This window comes from Rutilus rutilus (assembly GCF_951802725.1).
Source record: "Rutilus rutilus genome assembly, chromosome: 25".
NCBI classification, from domain to species: Eukaryota; Metazoa; Chordata; class Actinopteri; order Cypriniformes; family Leuciscidae; genus Rutilus; species Rutilus rutilus.
Window position 1 is genome coordinate 4,031,635 of NC_140229.1, and position 23,315 is coordinate 4,054,949.

The 23,315-nt window shown below is 36.3% G+C and overlaps 1 protein-coding gene across 1 annotated transcript in view; it reads right to left on the reverse strand.

Annotated features, from left to right (window-relative positions):
* cntnap3 (contactin associated protein family member 3) overlaps positions 1-23,315 on the reverse strand; it is a 125,470-nt gene that overhangs the window by 70,100 nt on the left and 32,055 nt on the right. The window contains exons 3-5 of the mRNA XM_084400122.1: positions 12,185-12,378; positions 8,921-9,068; positions 6,149-6,352 (exon numbers count right to left, since the gene is read on the reverse strand). Coding sequence (XP_084256248.1) covers positions 6,149-6,352; positions 8,921-9,068; positions 12,185-12,378 — 546 coding nt within the window. The remainder of the gene's footprint in view (positions 1-6,148; positions 6,353-8,920; positions 9,069-12,184; positions 12,379-23,315) is intronic.

Genomic DNA, 23,315 nt, shown 5'->3' on the forward strand with positions numbered 1-23,315 from the left:
AAATGAGTTAAATAAAATCTTAAATGAAAGTCAAGAGTAAATGAGAAAGTGAAATGCGTGAGATCCTGTCAGCAGCGGCAGATCTTAAAGTGACAGCAGCCTCTAATTCTGTCAGTCAAGAACAAAGGGAACAGAGCAAATTACTCACTGATCTTGACTAAAGAACGTTTGTAGCTTTAATAAGGATTAATCTATATTTAATTTAGAATTTATGCACTGTGGACTATTTGATAACTTTATTCAATTTCTGTATATTTCGTACCTGTTAGACAGGAAGGGCACAAGTAAATATTTATTATGGGTTTATGTGAGGATTGTTCAAAGTTCACTTAAATTAAAAGTTGTTATATTTTTTAAGCCTAATAAATGTTTAAAATTTGGAGGACATTTTCCATCATATTTTCATTGAGACATCAGTAGTCATTTTAATATCAGTGATACTGGCCTTCATTCATAAAAAGATGCCATTAAACAATTATTTTTAATATAATGTCTTTATGTTGTTTTTAACATTACAGTGGAAATTGAGTCTCACATTATTTAAATTGTATTTACACACAAAACATTAATGGTGAACATTTTTGACTTTATAAAATGATTCTCTCAAATCTTGGCAATCGGCCCCTATTAAATAATAAAAAAGACAGACATATTTTTAATCAACTTAATTATCTCCTGGATTTTGTATCACCATAGTCCCTAAACGGATGTAAATGCAGGCAATGGGATTCAAATCGAAAAGATTGTCCACCATTTTCAGAACATTGTATATATAAATCCTAACAAAGTTTGGGGCAAAACATGAAGCACTGGAGCACAACATAAACAGACATTTTGATGAATGCAAACCACCAGCAAAATGAAATAGTTTGGGATATGGGGCATAAGTCTTGATGTCACAGCTTGTTTGCAGATGTATTATTCGGCACAGACAGCAGCGAGTGTTTGCCAGCGACGAACATCTGTCTCTGCATCTAAAAACAAAACGCCAACATCACACAAAAAACCCCTGTTCAGCACATCTGACTCTTTCTGATTATCAGATCTCTGGCACAGTTTGTCTTCCGATACGCTACATTTCAGTCCATCGGTGCTGGATGATTATTTAGGCTTTAGATTGGGATGTCAATATTTCAAGGACAATGAAGATTAAATTAATCCACTACGTTTCTCAAACACCCCTCTGAAAATCTTTCAAATACATAATGCTGCAAACTTTAGCTAATCCAGTCAACAGGCTATATTATGTAAATTTCAACTTGTGTGCACACTAAAAGGCACACAACCTGCTGAGATGTGATCACTGCTTCCTCCAGTGCTGTAATCTTCACATTTACAAATGCCAAGTCAAACGTAAATGGCAAATCGAATAAGTATGTTTAATGGTCAAACCAGTGCCGGTCCTAGACGTCTGGGCGCCCTAAGCAAACTATGAAGGAGGCCCTGTCAGTGTGCTCATAAAAATCCCAAAATGTTTCACTGTCAACAGTGAGTTGAAACAATAATACAATAAAAAGAAGAACATTACAAACAATAGGACGAATACAATAGAAAAAAGATAGAAATGAAATAAACAATTTAGGCTACTAAAAATAATAGCCTACAATACAGAAATGTAATAATCAAATGTAAAAATTAAACTGCATATTATTAAAAGTATTCATGTATTATACATTGATTCTTACTAAAGTTATTCAGTGAAGAGCAGTGAATGATTCTCTATATTTCTTCTGTTGTTTGATTAACATTAAAGTGACGGACAGCAGCAGGTTTATTAGGCTGCTGTCACTTTAAGACAGATCTAATAAACTGAAAAACATTCGATTAGTTTCCCGACCGTTTACGTTCACTTAAGACATAAATGAATGCGTTTAAGTGAAATCTCCCCAAGATGGACATTCTGACCTATTTTTGTGTAGAGCTGCACAATATATTGAAATTATCGAAATATCGCAAATGTATATATCGCGATATGCATATCGTAACGGCTTGCAATAACTGGGGTCATGAACAAAAGATGAAGAGAAAATCTCTCACTGCTCTTGGCTGAATAACTTTTGTAGCTTTAATAAGAATCAGGATATATTTAATTAATACGGTGAAAACTAATCAGTGTTTTATTTTTACATTTGATTATTCAGTTTCTGTTGTTAAATAATCCTAATGTAGGATAACCTGAACCCCTAAACCCAGTGATTTAAACTCATGTTGAAATAACACTTCTTATACTACAGTAAAACACTGATGTTCAATTTCAGAAGCTGTAGGGATGTTGTCTAGTCACAAAAAGAATGTGAAATGCATGTAGGATATATCATTTTAAATATATTTTAAAGATCATTTAAGTTTATTTTACACACTTTAAGCATTATCGTATCGCATATCGAATATCGCATTATTTAATGAGGCATCAAATATCGCATTTTTCTTCAATATCGTGCAGCCCTATTTTTGTGTGTATTTGTCCGGTTCAGCACACACCCGAAGCCCAAAGCAGCCTTTAGCCTACATGTCCGTGTTCTCCTGCCGGGACTGTATAGTACGAGTAGACTTGACTGATTTTGATGTTACTTAGGAAGGGCGACAATGCAAGGAAAGAAAGGAACAGAACGTGGCATTGTGTTTTCATAAGTGTTGGAAGTCAAAATGAAGTATAGAAAGGACCTGCACTGTGTCAAACTCATATACAGACATGAAGCATGTACTGTAAGATGTACAATTATAGACGGAGACAAGAGGAGAAAATACAGTGTAGAACAATCTGTTTCACCTTTGCAATGAGATTACATGATGTTTCATGCGTCTCCTGAGTAAAGAAAATATGAAACCAAAGAAAAAATGAATTCAAGAAAAATATTTTATCTTAAGGTGCAGCAGTAACATAACGTCCACTAAAAGGCCTATAAGAATCAAACATGTCTAAATATTTTTTAGTTTTTTGTATCAAACGACCACTTTTAACACAGACAACAACATTTCTCTAATTCAAACATAGGGATTTATGCTAAAACATAATTCTGTCAGAAAATTTCACAAACAATTACAAAGAAACTGCAAATAAGATTGAATTAAACTAACCGACATTGAGCAGGACGATCCAAATATTGAGTTAGCCTTATAAAATCTGCACATTCTAGTCATCTATTATTCATTATTACGTTTCTAGCCTCCAAACTTAAGACATGCAGGTATTTCCAGCCTGAAGTGATTGATATGCAACGTTGGCTCCTAAACGGCAACGTTTTAATGTCTTATAAAACAAGCCAGGGCGAACGCAATGTCCTTTCGGCACAGTAAATCTCATCTAAACACGAGAAAGGCTCGGCCATCATTGGACGACAGACAACAGCAAAGTGCCATTCGTATTTCTGACAAACAGAGTCGAGCCATTATCCGAGAGAGGCCGAGCGACCACTTTAGCACTTTCAGAAACACCACTAATAAATGACGGCAGGCGTCTTCAATTTGCTTGAAATTATGGTGAAAGCAGAGAGAGCAGCAGTTAGACTTCAGTTACTTTACGATGGAAAAGCCTGACGGTAGCGGGATGTGCTGAGATTTACAGAAGCGAGGCGTTCAAACTCCTCCGGTCTGACCCAACTGAGCTATAAGAGACTTTATAAAGTACAACCGGTACACTGTAAAGCTGAGATATGATGAAACTGCACAAGCTCGCTGAATCCTCCAGTGCTGTAATCGTCACATTTCCAAATGCCAAAAGTCAAACATAAATTGCAAATCGAACACAAAAGAGTAATTGTCAAATGTATACAGACATGCAGCATGTGAGTTTTACAACTACAGACCGATGAAGAAGATAAAGAAATCTCCTTTATCTCAAATGTTTCTCCTCCGAGACAGTATTGAGATTACATGGGGAGACTTGCTGCCACGTTGATATTGATCCTTGTTTTATTTCTCCTTTTGTCCCAAAGTCTGCTTTCCATGATCCATAATGTTTGATCGAAACAACAACAGCGTGAGCGTGAGCGTGCCGCTAGACGCAACGCAGTTGTCCACGTCTGTCGCTATGGTTACTATGGCAGTACGAGCGGAAACCAGGGATACCAGGGACACTTTTTAAAATTGTGAATTTCTCTGAATTTACACATTCTTGGAAACATTTAGGATAATGTAAGCACACAATTGAAAGAAATATATAACACGTGTTTTTTTTGGATATTTTGAAACAAAATTCTTACATATTGTACCTTTAAATAATATGACCATATACAACTGGTGATTGTAATAATGTATTAGTAAATGTTGAAATTAATATTAACTAAGATTAATAAATCCTTTAGATGATTTTTCATTCTTAGTAGTTAACTAATGTTAAAATATGGAACCTTATTGTAAAGTGTTACCATTTTTATGTATCAAAAGGCATATTAGGAGAAACATCTAAGACAAAGTTGATCCTCAAGTGAGACTCACAAGCTATGAAAAGTCAATTCTGGAAAGTGAAATAACACACATATCCTGTGTCAATTACAAAAAAAGAAAAGGTCTCTTTTTAACATTAACGCATTAACAAATTAACAATGACCAATATATTCTTAAAGCATTTGTTAACCTTTGTCATTAACCTTAATATTAATTATGTTCACAGTACATTAACTAATGTTAACACATAAAATGTTTGATCTTAAAATATGCATTGAGATTAACATTAACCAAGATTAATAAATGCTGTAGAACTATTGTTCGTTGTTAGTAACTAAGGTTATTGTAAAGTGTTGAAATGAGAGCTCCGGTCTTGAGTGACAGCCATGTAAACCCGCCGGTCTGTGTCGGGCTGTAAATGACATCTCATCGCACGTCTAAAATAAGTTTCCACTCGACTGAAATGATGTGAGCTCACAGAAAACGGGTCTGGACGTAAGATTATTCCCTGACGTGTTCAGAAAGCACGTTGTGCCATTGCAGTTGTACAGTTGTAAGTTCAGCAGTGTGTGTGAGGAGAGAGAGAGAGACTGGGGCTGGCAGTGACACCCGAACGCTGCGATCACAGATGGCTCATGGGTATCTGTGAATCAGTGCCACACTGGCTGCTCACGACAGACTGAGTCTCTGAACGACACCTGAAAGCCTTACACCTTATGAAGAACAAGCCTTCTGAATGTACCAGCAAACCTGATTCATTAGTAAGAGAGATCATTAATCTGCTGGAGAATTTAACTAACAATAAACTTAAATTACTGAATAGTACCATGGTATTGTCATATGTTGCAGATGTACCATGGTAATTTAATGTTGCTCTTTAAAGTGTCTTGGAATAACATGTCCAGGTTTTATATATACGTATATATAAGCACAAAGTCCCTCCAGCGGGAGTTATACTGTACATCAGTGTCAGTGTTTCTGAACTCCCTGAAACGCCTCCATTGTAGTCTTGAGTTTCTTCCGGGAACGAACACGTCCCAATATTCCTCATTTAAATAATTCATACGCAGAATAAAGGGGCGGGGCCTGGTTGAGTGAGTTAGTAAACTGGCGGTTATGGTAAGGGGCGGGACATTTCACAAACACACTCAAAGTCTTTGACCAATCACAACACACTGATCCAGCCGACCAATCAGAGCACAGTGTGCTTTTCAGAAGGAGGAGCTTCATAGAGACAGGAACTTAACAGAGCGTTACTGACAGACTGGGAAGAGAGGAGCTGCAACAATGGAGAATATGAGGAAATGCATACCAGTTCCCTTTTAATAAAAAAGATGGGTAACACTTTATTTTAAGGTGACGTAATAACACGTTACTACATGTACTTACTATAGTAATAACAGTAAATTATGCATAATTACAAGTAACTAACCCTAAACCAAACATTAACTGTAACTATATAGTAAATATAGAATAGTAAGTACAATGTAACTACGTCACCTTAAAATAAAGGCTTACACTTTATTTTAAGGTTGTCATTGTCACAGTGTAATTATTTATTTAAGTACTGAGTAATATTAAGCAACTACATGTAGTTATTATAGGGTTAGGGTAGGATTAGGATTTGGTTGAGGGTTAGTTGCATGTAATTATGCTGTTATTACTATGGTAAGCACATGTAACAAGGACACTGTAAAATATAGTGTTACCAGGTAATGTTACCAAAAGAAGGCATATGAATATGGCACATGCATATTAGTACCTTTTCTAAGCAGTAGTAAGAGTTTCCCTTTGAATAACTCCAAAGTGAGTGTGTGTCCGCTGTGGCCTTCCATATGAACCAGCATCCCAGAGTTCTGCAGGGTTTTGAAGTTCATGGATAACACGTCTTTTTCTGCAGGATAGGCGCTGGGATCCGGCCTGAGGAGCAAGTGACCACTGCCATCAAAACCGGCCACATCAGAGCCTGGAAACACAGCAGGAGCAAATACACTGTGATGATAGAAAATAACTCAAAGATCAGAGACAACAGATCAACTGCTCAGGAAAAATGACTGATTCGTGACATCATTTCACAACGCTTCAACTTAATTCAGTAAATTAACTGTAATGAAATGAACAAACGAGCAAACAAATAATGCGTTAAAATATAGAATAATCAACAAAACTAAGTAAATAATGAACAATATTACTTACTAAATAATAATGCATACAACATACATAATAACTACAACAAATACACAAATTCAAATGAACTATAAAAAACTACAATAAGCAAATAAATAATAATGAACTACACATAAATAAACTACAATAATCAAACTATGTATAAATAAACTGAACAAGATAAACTATAATAAAGAAATAAAAATGAACTATAATGCATAAATAAACAAACAAACTATAATAATCAAATAAATAATGAACTGTTCTAAATAAATAAACAGAAGTAAATAACGAACTAAAATAAAAATAAAAACGAATAAAAAATGAACTATAAATACATAAACTACAATGAGCAAATAAATAATAACGACCAATAAATAAATATTGTGTGTGTGATGTTTAAATAGTTCCTGGTGTTTGAGTTTAATGTTCAGAGTCGCTCCTGAAGAGTGAAACACTGGGACTCTGTGACGCTTTCAAAGCATTGATCTGTGTGTTTGAGTCAACGCAAAGAATTCAACTTTGTGCATTATAATTAGAGGCGTCCTTGAGCATGTCTATTGGCACTTGTAATGTATTCAGGGACAGCTCAGCACCTTCACTGCTGTAAGTGGAGCAGAGAGAGTTTAGACCTGAGATCCTCAGAGATGATGCAACCGGCTGACACTGGGCAGAACCTGCAGGATCTGTTCAATAAATTATACATCTGTACGGATGGATGGGGAAAAAAAACTCTCAGTCCCTAATGGTCTGCTATATTTATGAACATATAAACAATCCAAATGCTGTGTTAATGCACTTGAGGCAAATAAACATTGTGTGTGTATTGACGGGCTCTTTGCTGACAGCTCTCAATGGCAGAAACGCTAAGGCTCTGCAGTTCGGCCCCGTGTGATTTCAGGGACAATACACCTCATTCAAAAAGAGCCACAGGACAAAAGCTGCCACACAGGACCTCTGAGAGACCAATCATATATCAGCATACTGATAGAGAGAGCACAGGACACACACGCCTGCTCTTAGGCCATAACACATGACAGCATATGAGCTCCTAACAAGTGTTGCTTAAGACTGACATCATCCGCTATGTAAAAAACAAACAGAAAAAAACAGGGGGAAAAAGGAAGATTTAGATTAAAGGTAAACTGCCTCAAACTACTTATAGTTCGCTTGATTATGAATTATTAAAAATAAATAAATAAATATAAGATATATACAGTATACACTACTGGTCAAAAGTTTTAGACCGGTAAGATTTTTTTGTGTTTTTAAAAGAAGTCTCTTCTGCTCACCAAGGCTGCATTTATTTGATAAAAAACAATAAAAATAAAACAGTAATATTGTGAAATATTATGACAATTTAAAATGACTGTTTTATATTTTAATATATTTTAAAATGTAATTTATTCCTCAGATGAAAGCTGAATTTTCAACATCATTACTCAAGTCTTCAGAGTCACATGATCCTTCAGAAATCATTTTAATATGCCTATTTTATGCTCAAAAAAACATTAATTATTATTTTCAATGTGGAAAACAGTTGTGTAAATTTTTTTTTCTAAATTCTTTAATGAATAGAAAGTTCAGAAGAACAGCATTTATTTAAAATAGAATATTTTCTAACATTATAAATGTCTTTACTGTCACTTTTGATCAGTTTAACTCATCCTTGATGAATAAAAGTATTGATTTATTTTATTTCTTTCCCCCAAAAATAAAATAAAAATTCTTACTGACCCCAAACTTTTGAACGGTAGTGTTTAATGTTACAAAAGCTTTAGATTTCAGATAAATGCTGTTCTTTTCAACTTTCTATTCATCATAGCATCATGAAATAAAAATGTAAATAACTGTTTTCAACATTGATAATAATAATGAATGTTTCTTGAGCATCAAATCATCATATTAGAATGATTTCTGAAGGATCATGTGACACTGAAGACTGGAGTAATGATGCTGAAAATTCAGCTTTGATCACAGGAATAAATTACACTTAACTATATATTCACATAGAAAACAGCTGTTTTAAATTGGAATAATATTTCACAATATGACTGTTTTTGTTGGTATTTTTAATCAAATAAATGCAGCCTTGGTGAGCAGAAGAGACTTCTTTTAAAAACATAAAAAATCTTACCGATCTATATATATATAAATAAATGATAAATAGAAGTTCAAGCTTGATTAAAAACAGTAATCTGAGACATTTAGAAATTTCATAACATGAAAGATTTTTAAATAATACTTCAGTTGTTAAATAAATAAACATTTCATAACGTGAAATATTTTAAATCATTATATGAATGAATGAATAAATTTTAAATAAAAAATTCATGTCATTTCTGAAATGTAAATATGAAATACGTACTGTATCGGCATCCGTACGCTTCCAGTCTCAATCCCACCCTGCCGTTGGGGTTCCAGTCCAGAGGCAGTATCCGGAGATACTGAGCAATGACGGGATGCTGCAGTTTGTACATCACCACACTGTCGGCGTTGGAGTTCCCAGAAAAAGCCTCAAATGAAAAAGAACAACAGCGTTTCGTGACCTTTCATGATATTTGTGGTTTGACATTGACATGATGCACTAATGCGGTCTTGCATCTTATATGGTTTCCCATTGGATCATAAAGATGCAGATTGTTGATCCCGAAAGGTGGGCTCACACACGACGAGACGAGACTATAACTTAAGTTCTACTTAGCACGAGGCGAGACCCTGTGGCGACCGGAGCGATTCAACATCACCATGGGTCAGTGAGCAGATTCATCCACTCAGACTCTGTGTTAAAGGAAATCAATACAAGCACTTCTGTCCAGTAACGTCCACACTAGTAATAACCTGATCAAAAATGCTGATCTCACAACTAAGATAGGCTGGTTACGCTGATCTACGACCAGTCAACTCAGTGCTCCACTAATAGGCTCATGAGTGTCTTAGGTAGTGTTTACATTAGATGCATTAGAATGTGAACAAATGCGCGCACACACACACGTTGTGTTTTCATGTTCATGGGGATTTTTCAGAGACATAATGATTTTTATACTGTACAAACTGTATATTCTATCCCCAAACCTACCCATCACAGAAAACTTTCTGCATTTTCACATAAACAACAACAACAACAACAATTTATTCTGATTTATAGGCGGTTTTCCTCACGGGGACCAGACAATGTCTCCACAAGGACAAGGACTTTAGATACTGCCATCTTTGTGGAGACATTTTGTCCTTATAATGTAGGGTTTACCTGAAACACACACACACATTTATTAGATTTATTTCTATAATTCAAAAAAAAAAAAAAAAAAAAAAACATTTTAAGCTGTATATTCAACATATATAAATACAAATAAATGTAAATATTCTATATATTACATTATATATAATTTATATAAACATAATTTAAAATGAAATGAAAATAATCAAATTACATAAAAAAGAATTAAACTTTTTTAAATGCATATTAAACAAAACTAAATGAAACCATATTCATTCTATAATATTTGATGTATATTAAGTATATAAATAAAATATAAAAATATATTTTTTAATATTTGGGAGTTTTATATTTTAATTTTATATATATATATATATATATACACATACATACATATATACATACACATATATACATACACATATATACATACACATATACACATACATACATACATACACATACATACATACACACACATACACATACATACACATACATACACATACACATACATACATACACACACATACACATACATACACATACATACACATACACATACATACACATACATACATACACACAAATACACACACATACACACACATACATACATACATATATATATATAATCTACCAGTCAGTTTGTCAGGCTAAGACACAAGCTGAACATCCACAAAACCACCTAAAACACAAGCTTGGCAAAGTTGTGAAACCAGTCAGACCAGCTTAAACCAGCTAACACCCACACATCACCTCAGTCGGTTTATATAATCATGGTATTTTCCAGCCAAGGTCCTGCTAGTCATTTTAAGAGGCAAAGTAGAGTTATTGTGGATTATTTTGCAGGGAGGAATGTTCATTTTGTCCTTATATCTGTCAGAGATGTGTGCAATTTGGTCTTTCTTAGCTCAGAGTAATTGGGAGCTGAGTAGCGTTCTCAGTGCGTTTGAAGGGATCAGCCGTCTGGTGGAGTGGAGCGTTAAGCTCAACAAATTGCTCTGTTTCCTGCTGAGGCGGCGCATCTCATTTGCTCTAAAGTGGCCTGTGAAATATATCAAGAGTCAAGGTGCAAATCCTCCACTGGTAGAGGAGACAAGTTCTCGCTCTCAGAAGAGGGAAAAGAAGCTCACGTCTTAAACTCTAAGTGCTTTTGACGACAGACAGATTCGTGACTAACGGTTCTCTGTTGCTGTTCTCAACAGGCTTTATACCGAACGACACGTGAACGAACAGGAAAACTGGTCTCATCGCATCCGCTTGATGGAGAAAGTGTAAACGACAGTGCGAACTGACGCCAATATCCACGGACTTTTAAAGTAATCGGCTAACCTATAGCTACTGTAGATCTATTTACTATTGGCATTTTACTCTATTTATTTAGCTAAATGTTAGTGAAAAGAAGAAAACATGTGCGACAGTATCTTGAGTAGAATGGCTCTATATTTAATGAAGAACATACAGGTCTGATGGGTCACAAAGACAATAACTAGATGTAAATAATAATATGCAATCATGTATAACACTACCGTTCAAAAGTTTGGGGTCAGATCAGTTTTTTTCAGCAAGGGAGCATTAAATCGATCACAAGTAAATGCATTTATTATGTTATTTCAAATAAATGTTTCTATTCATCAAAGAATCTCGGAAAGGAAAATGTCCTGGTTTTCACAAAAATACAGTTTGCGACTGTTTTCAACATTGATAATAATCAGAAATGTTACTAAAGCATCAAATCAGCATATTAGCATGATTTCTGAAGGATCACGTGACACTGCTAATGCTAATCCATTTCTGAACATGAATCTGTTGATGAATTATGAATGTTTACTTGTGTAATAAGTTTCAGATGGTTGTAAGAGTGCATTATTCATCTTCCTCATATACAGCGAGGAAGATAAATACTTCATTCTTACAATCTAAAACGTATTACAATACAAACACCATAAAGTAAACATTCATAACTTGAATAAGCAGCAGGAAGACATTTCAAAATAAGAGTCCTGGTGTATTTTTAATGCTTGTTTACATTTAAAAATCTGAACAATATTTTCTTCTGGTTATTATTGGCATTTCAGTAAAAAAAAACAACAATTTGATTCAGTTTTTAGAATATCAATAATTTTGTAATTATTAAACAAATACAGTTTGAAGCATTTACAATCCTAGAGTGTGCTTAAATAATTTTGCTTGTAAATGTCTCATCGTATCCCTTTATTAAGGAAAATAAATTATTTGATGCATTTTTATTGCACCCCTAAAGTCCAGCACGTAAATTGTCCAAATTTAAAAAAGCATCAAGCCCTGCACTCTCTAAGTCTATTGGCGTGTATGTGTTTTTATCTTGTCTGGGCATGTTTCTCCTCATCTCAGGTGAAGCTGCACGGCTCAGAGGATTTAAGCTCTTACCCTGATACTATCCTCCTGTCGGTACGGTCTCCAGTTGTGGCCCGTGTCACTGAACATGAGGAGGTAGCGTGTGACCCAATCTGAGCTCCCGTATCGGCCCTGGGTGGCCATGGCTGTAATCTCCGTCCGCTGCTCCAGCTTGATCTCCAGCCACTGATACTTATTGGAGTCCAGTGGAGACCAGCCTCCAGCACCTGCAGGACACGAGACAGACGAAGAGCTGGATGAGCTGAGGGCTTCACATGGCATGCACTGCATTAGGGCGTACATTGCATCATATGCTGTTCATAAACGATGCAGGGGTTTATTGGGAGAAAACAACAGCTGCCGTCTAAGGAAGCATGCAAATTGAAACAGAACCCTTATAAGTGCCTGATTTGAAACGCTCTATATATAGACACTCATGTGAAGAAGCACAGATTCACAAGTAGTTTCAATAGTTTGATGTTAGCATGTTGATAGGCTAGTGTGCAATGTAAAACTCTTAATAACACACAAAGATTGGATGAATCATTTGAATATATATATAAAATATATAATACAGTATAAAACCTTTCCCCCCCATCTTTCCTTCATGTTTTATCAACACATCTTAATGAGGATAAAGCCGTTCCACTGAAATAATCCTGTTCAAGACCTGCTTGTAGTCTGTGATAACTTGTCACTCGAACAACAAACAGGCGTTATGGCTGATTCAACAATGCAGCAAAATGTTATTTTTTCTCTCTCTTTGACCATTGGTGCGTACGGGTATATTTTACAAAAATAATAATTCCTATGGAATATCACATTTCCAAATGACTACATAGTCTAACAACCAGTTGATTAGATTAGGTTATAATCTTGATCTTTTCATTTGTGAAATTCTCTTTAACCCTTTCAATATCCCACCTAAGCCTTCACATACAATAATTTGCACAAAAACAAAAATGTTATCATCATTGTTTCCTACAGGATTTTCTCTCTTCCATGGAAGACAAATGTAGATATTTAGCAGAATTTTGACGCATACAATGAAAGCCCATGGGAATGAAGGCAGTCAATCTCCAAAAATGACAAAAAGCACCATACAGGTAGCATAAAAGTCCCTTCAGACTGTTTTTTTGGTGTCCTTACTGTAAATATTTTCACTGTATAGAAAAGTGAACAGGCACAGACTTCAAAATATCTCCTTTTGTGCTCAGAGAAGTTTAAAATGACAGTTTTCGTTTACTTTAATTAACTGTCCTTTTACACTGAACAAAAAACAGTGGTGCGTATTTCCATTGAAACAATTTTCACTCAGAAATAGCTAGTAAATTACACAAATTATTTTAAAAAAGGCAAGTAACATTCAATCAAAAGAAATTTTGAAGTAGAAATACTTAAATATTTTCTTGTAAAACATACTCTAATAATTATTTAATGTTTTATTTACAATTTTAAATTATATATATATATATATATATATATATATATATATTCGAAATTGTAAATAAAACATTATTATTAGAGTATGTTTTACAAGAAAATATTTCAGAAATATTTATTTCAGAAAAAGTATTTTATATATATATATATATATATATATATATATATATATATATATATATATATATATATATATATATATATATATATATATATATAGTACAGTAGGGTTTGCAGTTAAAAACCTTTGTGCTCACGGACTGTCTAACAATTGGAATAAACTGCTGCTTCAATGTATATCTAATAAGTGATTATAATCAAGATATTCATCAATATTTTTCCTCTAAATGTCACATGAGTTGAATGACTTCTCTAGGCTTGTGAGATTTATCACAGGGGTCATTGAAGTCTATAGTTTAAGGGACTATTTCTCAGTTAAAGCCTTACTTTCCAGTTAGACCGAAGTGTCCTCTCCTTGAGAGAAAGAACGCATTATCTTGATATTTTGAGAATACTCTCCTGTTTATAGTTAGAGCCCGGCCAAATCCAACCTTGAGGAGGCTGTGTGTCGGTGTGTGTGTTAGTCTTTTTGGTTATAGGTTAAGGAACCACTGGCATTATGGGAGATTGACTGACTTGTTCGAGACAGACTGGCGCCCAGCAACCCAGATCTGCAAACTGGAAGGTCACGACGAGCCTAACTTCAGGGTCCGAGTGTCAGCTGCCTAATCGATGGAGATATGCTTCAGTCTATCTGTATATGTGTGGAAAATTACTATGGTTATCTATTTCTTAGCCAATGAGAATCATTCAACCTGAAGCAAGGACGTACCGTACACCTTGGTGGAGGGTATAACTGCTGTGATCTTTGTAATTGAAAGCAGGGCGGCCTACGAACTCCATGTGAGTCTTGAAGCTGACTTCAAGACTCACGGCAAAATATCTTCAGTAAATCTTTTCTTTAATTTATTATAATTCTGACTCCGGGTCTTCATTCATCACATCTGGTTCTGGGTCTTTGACTGTAAAACCCCTTACGCTGCTAACAACATTACTATTCTGAGCCCATCAGAAAAAGAGTCCATTTACCGACAGCGGACCCATAAATACTGACACAAATAAGCCTGAAAATCTCAGTCAAATCCCTCTTTTATTATCTGCATTGGTGAGGCCACCCATAGTGCCGTGCGGCGTCTCTGCAGATGCGGATCCTCCACCTCAGCGGCGCAGGGTAAATCAGATAAGACGGCATCATAAATGGTACCTGTCTGTCGTAAATCATGATAAAATTACCTAACGGTGGGACACCGCGCTGTGAGAACAACACCTGCTCGGGACATTGGCAGCAGAGCGAGTGAAAATGCTGAATGTGGCCAAAGATGGACGCCAGATGGATCGAGCCGTCAGACAGGTGGAGCTCAGTGAACCCAAACTGAGCCGCCCAGTGTGTCTCGCTCATAATCAGGACAGACAAACTGAAGATGGAGATATTGTAGACCGCCACCGGACCAGAAAAGACAATGTTTATACCCAGAGAACCATTTTAATGCTCACATATTGTTCTTTCATAGCTCAGAAGGGTTAATGGAGTCTTAAACACGGTCTCAGATGTTACTCCTCTAATTCCTCAGAAGAAATAAATATGTAACATGGTAACACTTTACAATAAGGTTCATTATTTAACATTAGTTAACATGAACTAACAATACTTCTAAAGCATTTATTAATCTTGGTTAATATTAATTTCAACATTTACTAATACATTTGTAAAATCAAAGGTTGTATTTGTTACCATTAGTGAATGCACCGTGAACTAACATGAACAAACAATGAACAGCAGTGTTTTATAAACTGTAATAAATACTGTAACAAATGTATTGCTCATTGTTAGTTCATGTTAGTTAAAACCTTAATAATGTTAACTAATGAACCTTATTGTAAAGTGTTACTGATACTCTGATACTTTTCTGATACTCAAAGAAACATTGAACACAAATTTAAAATGTATGATGTACATTTTCCATATCACTCTAAAAAATGCTGGGTTGTTTTAACCCAATGTTGGGTCAAATATGGACTAACCCAACGGTGGGTTAAAAAATGCAGTTTAAAAATGGACAAATTGCATTGGTTACATTAAAAATGTAACCCAACGGCTGGGTTTGTCCATTTTTATCCATATTTAGTCCATATTTGACCCAACATTGGGTTAAAAAAACCCAGCATTTTTTAGAGTGTATATATACACACACACACAATTAAAGAGATCTCATGAACATGAATATTCTCTCATGACCCGATAAGCAGTTCGGTTTATCGGGTCATGAGAGAATATTCATGCTCATGAGATCTCTTTAATTGTAGATTAACTGGCAGATCGAGGTTTGGTTAGACTTGTAGTGGCGTCCTGTTGAATCATGGGTGATCAAGGGCGTAGATTTGGTTTGAACATTGGGGGGGTTGAAGTTTGGGTATGCCTCCTTTTCATGTGATCATGGTATAAATATTGGGGGGGTTATAATGCATAGATTTAAATATTGGGGGGGTTATCTCTCCCCCCCCCCCCACCCCCCACAAATTACGCCCCTGTGGGTGATATTGTCATGCTCACCGTGTTCACTAAAACAAAACGAAACAAAACCAGAGTTTAGAGTTTATATAACAGCCAGTTAGCCTCAGAGTAGCATAACTAGCCTATTTTAGTATTTAGGGCAGAGCTGAATACGTGTGTCAGAAGACATTGACATGGCCACTGAAATGAGAAGTGCAGATGCTTGACCTCGGCTCATTACTGAGAGCCAAACGGAGGGACGGACAGCCGGAAGAACGTCTATACTGACACAAAGTGTGTGTTTAGAATTCAAACCAGCATCCAGAAAGTAGCTTTGTCCTTTAATGTTATGGGAAAGGGACAGCAGTATGTATGATCGATTGCAGAGTGTTTCTCTAAAAGGTTTCTAAAGCCCTGAGCTCCTGTTGTCTCAGCGCTGGCGGAGGAGAGCATTCAGGAATCAGGCTTAGCTGGAAAAATGCTTGCACATCTCGGGAAAATACAAAGAGAGGGTTTATGTGTTTAAGTTATATTGGAGGTTCAACCTGAAATTACACTAGCATTCTATCTCACTTTAGTGAAGCAGGCTGATTTCCAGAAAGAAAATGGGAAGGTGGGAATGAGTTGTCTAAAAAGATTTAATTGCATTCAGATCATTCAGTAAATGATATGTAAAGCATTCAGTAAATGCAATGATAGTAAAACAACACAGATATATATGCATAAAAACTATCTATTTTTAAATGAAAGCCCTAAACACAGAATGCATCAGAGAGTATATCCAGTTCAATCCAACTTTTTCCTGGGATTGCCACTGTTGTCAATTCCACTGCAGTTTTTCCCCCATTGTGTTTCCATTAACACTGAATTGCCATCTTAATGGCCTCTTATATGGCCCTCATTAAAGAATAATAGTCTAATTCCGAAAAAGCCCCGTCTCTGCTCGGCTGTCAAGTTGAATGAAGCAAAAGTTGGACGTTCGTTGCACTTTTTCTGACCGGAACGGACAAAATCGTTCCTCTAAATGAAGAAAGTGATGAAGGTTAATCAGGGGTCGTTGATGAGGGCAGCCGACCGCTGGTCTGACACTCATTTAAATGACCCTTTCATCATATTATAACACCTGGACCAACACCAGAAACCACCAGTGACATTTCATCTGTAAGAAACAGACTAAGTGGTGACTTCAATGGCTTTTTCTAAGCTAACCAGTGACCTACGTCAAACTATTTGGATTGGGACTCATCATTTGGAAAAATCTCATTTTATTCCAGAATCCCTTTGAAATAGGAAATATATAAAAAAATATACTATGATTCGAAAGTTTGGAGAGAGTAAGGTTTTTTAAAGAAATGGATTACTGAAGACTTACTTAAGCAAGGATGCATTAAATTGATCAAAGGTGACAGTAAAGACATTTATAATGTTGCAAAAGATTCCATTCCAACTAAATGCTGTTCTTGTGAACTTTCCATTTAGAGAATAAAATGTGTCAACGTTTCCACAAAACATACTAAGCAGCAGCACAACAACATTGATAAGAAGAAGAAATATTTCTTGAGCAGCAAATCAGCATATCAAAATGATTTCTGAAGGATCATGAGACACTGAAAACTGGATTTTACAGTAATGGCTAGGTCTAGGAGAACATTTTGCATTACAGTAATTACATTCACCCAAATGTTTATTTCCTGTGGTGCAGTACATGTATGATTCATACGTCACAACCACTGAATGGAAAACGGAAGAAATGTATTACCGGCTAGCAGGATTTAAAGTGCCCCTTTTATGCTATTTTAAAGTTTCCTAATGTTGTTGTGGAGTCTCCTACAACAGGTTTACATGCATCAAAGGTAAAAAAACTGCTTAATTTCCTCATAATTTACATTTGCACATCACCACATTTTTCAATGATTCTCAAACGACTCGTCAGATGAATCAATCTCTCTAAATCCCGCCTTTCCGCGAGCTACTCTGCTCTGATTGGCCAGACAGCTCAGTCTGTTGTGATTGGCCTACCGTGTACAGCGTGTCGAAAACCAAACCGCCCATTGCCATAACAACGTCAGCTCTGCGTGTCCTGAGGCTTCCTACACCGTAAACTAAAGACAGTAACGAACAATGACGTTGATTTTACCATATCAATGCGAGCGCGACTCCGATGATGAAACACTGGAAGAACTAGTCATTCAACCCGAACCTCCATCGCAAGGACGACTCGAGCAGGACTCAGTGTTTATCAGTGATACACTACTCATTTTGATGTACATTATGAGATGTTACAACTGTAATTCCTCACCATCAGCATTAACAAGTGCATGTCCATCAACAAACCGATTATTTTACTTGTACTAATTTATTTACCGAGTATTTTTCTAATATATTGCGGTGTTACGTCCCTTTTGGTCTGTCTGTGTTTTAAATGCTATTGTGGGAGGTATCCAGGAAGAAGACCGGATTGGTTCCTGCAGTCTGATTGGTGCCACGCCCTGATTGATCAGCTGACACCTGGATGCATATAAATGCCTCCTTTGTTTCTGCTTCATTAGCCTTTTGTGCTCACATGCTGTGTTTTGCTTGCCTGACTTTGTTAACTGCTTCTAGAGTGTAAAGATTGTTGAGTGTAAAGATTGTTGAGAGTGTTTATCTTTGGACTGTTGAGTTGAGTGTTTGGACCACCGCCTGTTTAACGACTTTGAGTACAGATTACCCCCTTACATTTCTCTGTTAGCACTTCTAATTGTGTATATATTGTACACAGTAATTTGGGAGGTAGGGAGACCGACGCCACCTTTTTAGTTAGATTTTTTTTTTTGTGTGTCTGTTTTGGATTAGGGAGTTAGGGAAGTAATTGTATTTTCTTTTCTTTTCTTTTGTGGATTAGGGCAGTAAGAGGTATATTCCAAATTCGTTGTTTTTGTTTGTTATTTTGGCCTTGTCGGCTCCTGAGGTAAAATCCCATGGTATCCTAAACCTGTTAAAACTCAATAAATACTGTTTCATTCACTTTTTCATATTAGAAATCGCATTGTTGTTGTTGTTTTTTATTTATGTTAAGCCTTTACCCTAGACGGGGCGTAACAGCGGTGAACATGTGGAAACTGTATCAATAACAGTGCATGTATGCAATGTATACGTTAGTCGAGCTCTAGTGTGAATGACTGATGTAACAAACGTTGGTAAAACAAATCTTTCTCCATGCTTAATCTTTCCTCAAAGTAGTGAGAACAACAGACAATCTGCATTAATAGACACAGTCATAGGTAATAGTGGCCCACAACTGATTAGCAGAAGACAGTGCTAACGTGAGTTAGCAGGAGACCTACACAATATAAAACCCAAAACTAGCATTTTGAACTCTATCTTTCAAGAACAAGCGGTTTGCGAATCCTGCATTGAACTCCGAGATTTGAGAAGCAGTCGTCAGTGAAATAAAGGGAACAGCAAAAGTTTAGGATTATAGAGCTGGTAAGTCGTAAAACCCCAAGTGGACCTCTAGGTTGAAAAATCGTCAATGCAAGTGAATGTGAGAAAATAATTATTTTCTGGTCCCGTTTGAATTGTGCCATGAATGTGAACATATGTTGTCTGTGAATTTTTTATATAATTTTTCATGTTACGAGTTTGACAGTATATTGTATGATTCTTCGGCTAGCAGTTGTGGAAAAGACAAAACGAGAAAGACTACATGTCGCCTATGTGACGTCACCCCGTAACACATTTTCCCTCCACTTGTCAAATCACGGTGCTAATGCTGCGATAATCTATGGAGACAGATCGAGATGCCTGTGTGTTTTGTACCCAAATGTCACCATTCAAACAAAATGGGCTGTTCTTTTCTTTCAAACGCGTCGAAAGCAGCGAAGAGTTGTAGTCCACAAAGTGCTCTCACACAAAGTCTAACCGTATCAAACTTCTGCCCGCTAAATTGTAGCATTCTTCACCCGAAAAATTATATAAAAAAATTCACAGACAACATACGTTCACATTCATGGCAAAATTCAAACGGGACCAGAAAATAATTATTTTCTCACATTCACTTGCATTGACGATTTTTCAACCTAGAGGTCCAGTGGGGTTAGCGAAGGGGGCGGGACTTACCAGCTCTATACTGCTGTGATATCCTGGTAAAGATTAACTTTAACCACTGATTCCTCACATGCTCGTCCTTGGGCAGTGGAAAAAAAAACTGGCTTTACCTTCACATTGTAGAGCACAGCTTCTTCTCGACATGATGCTGTCCAGACCAGTATCCACAGGAATCAGCTGCTGGTTTGAGGTTCAAGTGTTCCTTGGTGTCTGCGCGTGCAATAAGTGGGGTCTTGAGGTCACAACGAAACGGCTTTTGAAAAACGATTCATTTCATTGACTCAGAGTCGACTCTTACTTTTGAAAGACAATAACTTTATATACGGTGCACTTTCAGATTTAAAACTTTGCAGGATGTTTTCATTCACTTAGAGCTATATATATGTTACACACTACATGAAAGGTCATTTTCACAAATCCATAATAGGGGCCCTTTAAGAAAGTTGAAGCAAGTTCAGCGGAGCAAACGGCGCTCCGATGAAGAGCAGACATCTGTCTGATGAACTGGCCAGAATCTCATCTATTATTTACCGCGTTTCCACCTGCAAGCGCCAAGGGACAAAAGCTAGTTTGGAGCGGGACGGGATCAGCAGAAACGTCTAATAAAACTAGAAGCGACTTTTAAAACATTAGCAGGCGTGATTGTAGTGCATTTGATGAAGCTAATACAACACAAATGGATCTGGAACGCTGCCACCTGCTTGATTTTTCTTGACTCGAGTGAAAAAGATCAAGGTAACGAGGATACAAATTTAAATAGCTTCTTTCTGATTAATTGTATCTGCTGAGTTTATCTGAAAGGATTATAATTAGAATTTCATACGGATCTAATTTTCTTTTTCACACTGATTGTAGATCTGAATGCCAGACTGTTTAATCCGCATGTTGAAAGCGAAACATGTTAAAGAGTAAATTATAGGTATTATCATTTGGCCACGCACTAAAAATTCACACAAATATCTGTTTTCACACAATGCAAAATGAAATGCGCTCAATTTTATTTATGAACACATAACGTTTGGCTTTTAGATTACTGGCTGTGTTATATAGTTCTTTTGCTTCGATATATAATGGCCTTGTAAGTATGGTTGTTACATCCTGGGGATAAAATCTAAAGCTGGTGGCGGGCGGCTATCATGAGATACGCAATCACATTTGCATTCTAATTAAACCCTCCGTGCAGTATTCATATCTGCAACTTGGCAAGGAACAATTACACCTGCTGATAGACTAACAGCTGACGATTTAAACGACAGCTAATGGTGCCCGTAATGATACAAACACAGTGGAACGCTTCTGAGAAATCCAGCGCTCTTCACAGCGAGAGCCGTCGGCGGTCGGGGAATTAGCACAAGCTGCCGTATGAAATGAGAACGCTTTGCTTATTTATCCCATGATAAGAGCTTTGCGCCGCTATCCCGGCAGGTTTGTGCAATGAAATACAGCATGTAATCCGGCCTGCGATTGAAAGCATCCTAATGGGAAAAATACCACAAACGGACGCCTCACAAGAAATTCATTATTGGTCTAATAATGTTGTTTGAACTAGAATGCAGCCGTTTAGGGGCTTACAATGTTTAGAAGCCATCAAGAGACTCATTAAATAGAAAGCCTGAAACTTCTGTGTATTTAATATGAGAAGTCTTATACTGTGTCTCTGTGATCTTCTTCTGTTTTCTGGTCCAGTAGGTGAAAATGGTGCATCTGATCACTTAGCACACTTCTCCTCACCAACGCACATGATTTGAGGAGTTATTCATGTCTGAACACAAACGCTGTGACTAATTCTGCCACTGTACAGAATAGAAAAAAAAAGCACTAAAATCCTCAAAAACACACAGCACAACGACTGAAGAACGATTCCCAAACGACTCTCATTCATTAGCCGCTTTGAACCGAATCAGAAACACATCATTTGGAGCCGACACTCCAATCTGACTCACTCACTGAATGCCCAAATTCAAAATGAATCAACTAACACTGTATTATCCACTGAGACTTAAATTAGTGCATATTCTCATGGGTTGTTCATTTCTTTTATGAAATTAATTAATTATATATAATCAATTACATAAAATACGCACCTCCTTATAGAGGGGATTTTTTTAATTTACAGGGTGAGCTTTTTTTAATTACATTTATCTCTTCTAAATGAATGCTCACTCTCTCTATGTATTTGTGCTTTTACAATGGGGTCATTTTGTTGCGCGTGAGTTTACACACAGCACAAGGAAGCTTGATTTCAACCTTGAACTGAATTGATAAAATGAATGAACAAATTGCAAACCAAAGCACAAATATCTACAAATACGATGTTTCCAAGACGCTTGAAGAAACCTGCCTGCAATACAGTGAAACGTTTTAGGTGTATAGTGCTGTATAGTGAGGATGCTTTCAAAAAATAATGTCATAAATAGATTTTATTTATCAATTAACTTCTATTAACTAAATCAAATCAATATTTGGAAAACAGCTTTTGTCCAGGTACACTTGCTCATAGTGTTTCAGGTATCTTTGCAGGTCAGTTTCTTCAAGCGTCTCGGAGACGTTCCCGCAGTTCTTCTGGATTTAGTCTGTCTCAGTTTCTTCTGTTTCTTCATGTAATCGCAGACGGACTCGATGATGGTGAGATCAGATCATACCGGCTGCTGTCAGACTCCTTGTGCATACACAAATCTCACTGGATTATTACAATTAATGGTAAAATGAATGTTTGGAAATGTAGACTGATATTTCCTACTGAAACACTACTGCAAAATATATAAATAACTGGTTTAAAACCATTTCTTTGAGGTGATAATACTAGCGTGCCTAAGACTTTTGCACAGTATTGTATATATACAGATACATGCATGCATACATACACAATGAAGTAAATATCATCTGGATTTATGTCACCTCTGTGCAATGTTATAATGTCTGTGTAAACTTGTCTTGCAATTATGTTTTAAGGTACCAGGTACCAGATTATGTTAAGGTAGAAGGTTAATACAAGTGATTCAGAAGAAGAATTAGTTTACAGGTTTGTGGCATCAAGAATGTGAAAGACGCTCCAAATGTGAGGCATTTTGCACCAATTAA